This window comes from Coregonus lavaretus (assembly GCF_964263955.1).
Source record: "Coregonus lavaretus genome assembly, chromosome: 34".
NCBI classification, from domain to species: Eukaryota; Metazoa; Chordata; class Actinopteri; order Salmoniformes; family Salmonidae; genus Coregonus; species Coregonus lavaretus.
In genome coordinates this window covers 18,695,528-18,701,927 of record NC_140021.1, presented here as the reverse complement: position 1 = coordinate 18,701,927, position 6,400 = coordinate 18,695,528, and the positions used below count along the sequence as shown (strand labels likewise).

General features: G+C 42.9%; 1 protein-coding gene across 2 annotated transcripts in view; it reads left to right on the top strand.

Annotated features, from left to right (window-relative positions):
* The first annotated feature begins 490 nt into the window (after positions 1 to 490).
* The window catches only part of pde1ca (phosphodiesterase 1C, calmodulin-dependent a), a 102,505-nt gene continuing 96,595 nt past the window's right edge, over positions 491 to 6,400 (top strand). For both annotated transcript variants that reach the window (XM_084152252.1, XM_084152253.1), the window contains exons 1-2: positions 491 to 947; positions 4,199 to 4,225. In XM_084152252.1, the coding sequence (XP_084008378.1) occupies positions 817 to 947; positions 4,199 to 4,225 (158 nt within the window). In that variant the 5' untranslated portion in view covers positions 491 to 816. The remainder of the gene's footprint in view (positions 948 to 4,198; positions 4,226 to 6,400) is intronic.

The following is a 6,400-nucleotide window of genomic DNA, read 5'->3' as shown; positions in this document are numbered from 1 at the left end:
TTTTCCTTCTCTTTGTATCCTTCTGTCACTCTCACTTTCTCTAATTCCCAGCCTTTGCTTCTCTCGACATCAACGTGAGCCTGTCCTCTCTCTCTCTCTCTCTCTCTCTCTCTCTCTCTCTCTCTCTGTCTCTCTCTCTCTCTCTCTCTCTCTCTCTCTCTCTATCTCTCTCCCCTCTCCTCCTCTCCCTCTATGATATGAATGATAGTAGTAGCGGTGGAATTAGCAGTGGAAGCGGCTGCTCTCTGATACCCGGCACGACGACAGCAGCAGCAGCAGCCCGGTAATCCTCCCCCCTCCACTCTCTCCTCCCCCTCTCCCCTCCATGGGGCGGAGCGTGGTTGTGGACCCCCCCCCCCCCCCCGCCTTCACCCTTCCACCTCCTGAGCTGCACGCGCTCAGTGAGCACCTGAGAGAAGCTGCTGGTGACTGAAGCAGAGCACACACAGATCACAGCCAGGGGGCCCCTGACGCTGCTCCACCACTAGCCCCAGCTCCCCTGACGCAGCTGCACCGCTAGCCCCAGCTCCCCTGATGCAGCTGCACCGCTAGCCCCAGCTATCCTCAACAGGACCTGATACAGAGCAGGACAGGAGGATGAGGAGGGAAGAGAAGGATGAGGAACAGACTCCAGCTGTCACACTGCTGACAGAGATGGGATAGGGATTTGTATAGACAGAGGATTAGAGTACAGGGATCGAGAGATAGAGGACGACTCTGAAGCAGCACAACGCTCTGAATAAACTTCCACTTTTCCATCCTCTGATCGCGCTGCTGAAGTGGGCTGGCTCTGCGGAATTTAGACTTTAGACTTTCATGTCCTTTTGCCTGGTTAATATCTTAGACATGGAATCGCCGACCAAGGAGATAGAGGATTTTGAGAGTAACTCTCTGAAGTTTCTGCAGCCAGACCAGATTGAGAAGATATGGCTGAGGCTGAGAGGACTGTGAGTAATTCTTTCTGTTTTTATTATTCCCACTATTTGTCATTGTGTTAATGATTTGTCAGTGTTTATGTCTCTGCATACTTGTGTTTTAGTGTTTTGAGTGCAAGTATTTCACTCTGTTCACGCTTGACTTTGAGGGTACTGCAGCCTAGATTACCAATCCTGTCAATTTGGTAATTTTTGGGGGTCATTTTTAAAACACATTGAAAGTTAATGAGTTAATGGTTGAAATGCCTTTAAAACCTCTGTGAAAGTTATTTGAAGAACATGTTTAGAGAGGAATGTGTAATCAGCCTATTTTTTCATCATATGGTTTCAACACAATTCATTATGTTTGATGCTCAAAGGGCATATTCTTGCCTACACCGGCTTTGCGCTTCTGTTTTCCTATACATATTACCAGAGGATATATTTTATGAGGATTTGAATTATCGAATGAGACAGTGGTGAAGTACATGCGCAATCAGATTAATGTAGCAGAAAGGAGCAAACATCCAGGGACCCAGAGGTTACAGTATGCAACCAGCCAGTCAACACTGACAAACAGGCAGCCAGGCAGTCAACAGACACACAGGCAGCCAGGCAGTCAACAGACACACAGGCAGCCAGGCAGTCAACAGACACACAGGCAGCCAGGCAGTCAACAGACACACAGGCAGCCAGGCAGTCAACAGACACACAGGCAGCCAGGCAGTCAACAGACACACAGGCAGCCAGGCAGTCAACAGACACACAGGCAGCCAGGCAGTCAACAGACACACAGGCAGCCAGGCAGTCAACAGACACACAGACAGCCAGGCAGTCAACAGACACACAGGCAGCCAGGCAGTCAACAGACACACAGACAGCCAGGCAGTCAACACAGTTACACACAGCTAATGGTTAGCTACTCATAATTACTAATTGGCTTACTAATTGTATGTCTGCTGTTTTCTGACTGTTTTCCCCTCCACATCAAAGCTTCACAGAGATAGAAATAAAGTTACATTTTAGGATGAAAAAAAGTGATGAAAAATATTTTTGCACCCCAATGACCTTCTAGAAATAACCCCCAAAGATATACATTTGATCCCCACACATTGTGTGTTAATGAAAGCACACACACGTTTGTGCATATGGATAGGTTTGTGTCTGTGTGTGCCTGTGTGTGTACATTTCTAATGTTCAGTATGTGATCTCAAGTCAGTAGAAACAAACACATCGTTGTCTGCCTTTGTGTGTCATCAGAGAGTATGGATGGTCTCAGCTGTGATCCTGGTGCTCAGGCTGCAGTCCCTGATGTCCATCATTGTTGCCTAATCTTCTGTCATTATGAGTGACAACATCATCCCAGAAGACCCTCAGTATAGTATTACTAGATCAGGGGCGTCTTGGAGTAGGAGTGCTGATTTAGGATCAGTTTTGGCTTTTAGAATAAGATTACAAGACCTGATCCTAGATCAGCACTGCTACTCTGAGACGCTTGATACCTATGGCCCCAGCCCAGCCCTGACCCTAGACCATAGATATACCCTCTCCATCATAGACAGACAATTGGCCCAGACAACAACCATTTGTCCTGGTCCTAATCTCAGGGACCATCCGCCTCGTCTTGTCTGGTTATTATTCCTCACAGATGACATTGATTGACTGCTCCGACGTCAACATGAGCCTGTCCTCTCTCTCTCTCTCTTTCTCTCTCTATTTCTATCTCTATTTCTATCTGTCTCTCTCTCGCTATCTCTCTCTCAATGTTTCTGTCTGTGTCTCTCTCTCTCTCTCTCTCTCTCGCTCTCTCTCTCTCTCTCTCTCTCTCTCTCTTTCTCGCAAAAGGAGGGGCGATCAGTAGGAGAAGGGGAATGTGGTTTAATATTTATATGCCATCTAAACCTCTCTCTCATTGCTATTACTGTGGCTTTACGGTGCCCTGGATAGCATTTTGGGAGATTGATCACAGACTTACAGACATTAAAGTTTAGGCCTAATTAATCTGTAATTGTCTTTAGGAGAGATGTTTTGGCACATAAATACCAACACAATCCAGGTGGGCTCGTATATGAACGGTGGAGACATTGTAAAATGTGTTGTGGTTATATGTGTGTATGGAGGAAGAGATAATTGTATGGTGATTGAACCCTTCCTAGCATATTAATTGTATTGCCAACAAACCTTAATATGTTGACACCATGAGGTCACAGCCTGCAGTCAGCTACACACCTAAGAGCCAGGGGTCTATGGTGCTAAGAACAGATAAACGGAAAGAAATGACTGAACATGACCTAGGCCAGATCAAGTAACCAGGTGTCTGAACCATAGAATTAGAATACATTCTGTTTCTGTGGTCACGCTGAACCAGACCAGTCCATTGTTTTTTTTGGGTCATTGCATCCATGATCTTATCTGTCCCATACACTTCCTGGCTGTGACTGAGAGAGAACAGATATTTAAAAGAGAGAGGGAGAGATAAACAGAATGAGGGAGGACTGTTGATAATATTCTCCTGAGAATTGTTCACGTTGTGTTTAGCTATAGACCATGTCAAAGAGCAGAAACATGCATTTAATATGTTTTCTCATATTCTTCCCATAATTGTTACGTTTTATGGTCTTAGCAGACGTCTGAATTTGCTAATAGGGAATCTGTCACCCAACTATCACCCTTTCAAGTATCGGAGTGCTTGTGCGAAAACGATCCATTCAATAATAATTATTTATCAATCAAACAACAAATTATGATTGAACTTTTCGCAACTGCATATTTGCTTGTCTCTACGAATGTGGATGATAATTCAGTCCCAAAGCTAAACCAACAACACTGTTGACCGTCTGGTATGCAGGGTGGCATTGACTTTAGATTAAAGGGATCATCCGCTATAAATGTACCAAATGCACTTAGACCAACATTATCTCAATATGGACTGAGTTTATAGAGGTTAAAAGAGGATGAAAACCCAGAGAACATAGGGTGCATCCCAAATCGCACCCTATTTCCTATATAGTGCACTACTTTTGACCAGAGCTCTTTGGGCCCTGGTCAAAAGAAGTGTACTATAAAGCAAGTAATGATAATTTGTCACATCCATAGTCTTTTTCAAATTCATTCCAAGCATGTAGATGAATGATATAATGAATGACGTCAGTGCTCTACCTACGGTATAGGATTACAATTATATGGATTCATATATTGGATGGATTGATTCTTCTGAAAAATTACAAAAGACAATGGAGACTGATGCCATAAACATTAATGGTGTATTTGTTTTTCTCCCACAGAAGGAAATACAAGAAGACGTCACAAAGGTAAGCCTCAGACCAGGACTAGATCAGTTACTAGTTACCTACAAGGGGGACCTGGCTTCAAATAAACACTCCCATAAGCATGTATGCTACACTTGTCATCTCCACAACCATGACAAATAATAAAAAGCCCCCAAAAATCCCATTCACGTCTATTATTCCATTTCTACTTTATCTTTGTATTCGATGTGGTGTTGTAGTACATCCTCCGACTCGGTGTCTTTATATAAAACCCATTATTATAGTACAGGTCTGGGAAAGCTGTGTGTGTCTGTTCTGGGAAAGCTGTGTGTGGTCTGGGAAAGCTGTGTGTGTGTGCGTGTGTGTGTATGGAATTAATGATGTCATTTGGAAGCTTAAGTCTGGCTGCTATCCAACTTTCATCATTCTTGACCTCTTGTCTCTCTCTCTCTCTCTCTCTCTCTCTCTTCTCTCTCTTGTCTCTCTTGTCTCTCTCTCTCTCTTTCTTTCTCTCACTCACTCACTCTCTCATCTCTCTTGTCCCTCCTCTCTCTCTCTCTCTCTTCTCTCTCTTGTCTCTCTCTCTCTTTCTTTCTCTCACTCACTCTCTCTCTCTCTCATCTCTCTTGTCTCTCTCTCTCTCTCTTTTCTCTCCTTTCTCTCTCTTGTCTCTCTCTCTCTTACACACATATACACACACACATTTGTTTTACTATCCCTTGTGGGGAACAAACAATTGATTCCCATTCAAAATCCTATTTTCCCTAACCCCTAACCTAACCCTAACCCTTAACCTAACCCAACTCCTAAACCTAACCCCTAACACACACACACACACACACACACACACACACACACACACACACACACACACACACACACACACACACACACACACACACACACACACACACACACACACACACACACACACACAGAGTAACAAAACCAAGCTCGTACAATATTGGATAGGAAGACAGCCAAAACTATCCCTGATACAGCCCAGAGACCAAACAAACCTAACAGAGGAAGTGCATTGACCACATGTCTGTCCAGCACTGCCAGATGTCTGACAGTGGAACATAAACACCACGTAGCTTTCTCATCCTCAGTGGATATCTCTATTTCTCTCTGTCTCTCTGCCTGCATGGTGTTTTTGTCTGTTGTTTTCTGTTTGTCTGTTCTTAGCCCCATAGACCCCTGGCTCTTAGGTTTGTAGCATAGTATGGTTAGTGTGGTTTGTTGGCAATACCATTAACATGCTAGGAATGGTTCAATCACCTACAATGACCTTTTCCTCCATTGTAAAACGTAGCTGTACTACTTATTTCTGTGAGAGTGAGGAGGATTTATAGCATTTAGAAAAATATTATTTGTCTGTCTGAAATGAAACCATCATGAAAAAATATAATTTACTAACATTTATGAAAATGGATAGATAGGGTTTTAGAATGAGACTCTTCAAATGTTAACAAATGTATTAAAAAATAAAATATAGTTGTTGCAAAAGTATTCACCCATTTTGTTTAGTCAAGCCTAAATTAGTTCAGGAGTAAAAATTGGCTAAACAAATCACATAATAAGTTACATGATTTTTTAATGACTACCCCTTCCTCTGTCCCCAATACATACAACATCTGTAAGGTCCCTCAGTCAAGTATTGAAATTCAAGCACAGATTCAACTACAAAGACCAGGGAGCTTTTCGAAAGCCTCATAAAGAAGTGCAGTGATTGGTAGATGTGTAACAATAACAAATCAGACATTGGATATCTCTTTAAGGATGGTCAAGTTAATAAGTATGCTGTGGATGATGTATTAAACCACCCAGACTCAACAAAGATACAGTCGTCCTTCTAAACTGAGCTTCAGGACAGGAAGGAAACTGCTCAGGGATGTCACCATGAGGCCATTGTTGATTTTAAAACAGCTACAGAGTTCAATGGCTGTGAAAGGAGAAAACTGAGAATGGATCAACAACATTGTAGTTACTCCACAATAATGACCTAAATGACAGAGTGAAAAGAAGAATACTATACAGAATAAAAATATTTCAAAACATGCATCCTGTATGCAACAAGGCACTAAAGTAATACTGCAAAAAAACACAGCAAAGGAATAAACGTTTTGGCCTAAATGCAAAGGCTTATGTTTGGGGCAAGTCCAACACATCACTGAATAACTGCCTCCTTATTTTCAAGCATGGTGGTGGCTGCAT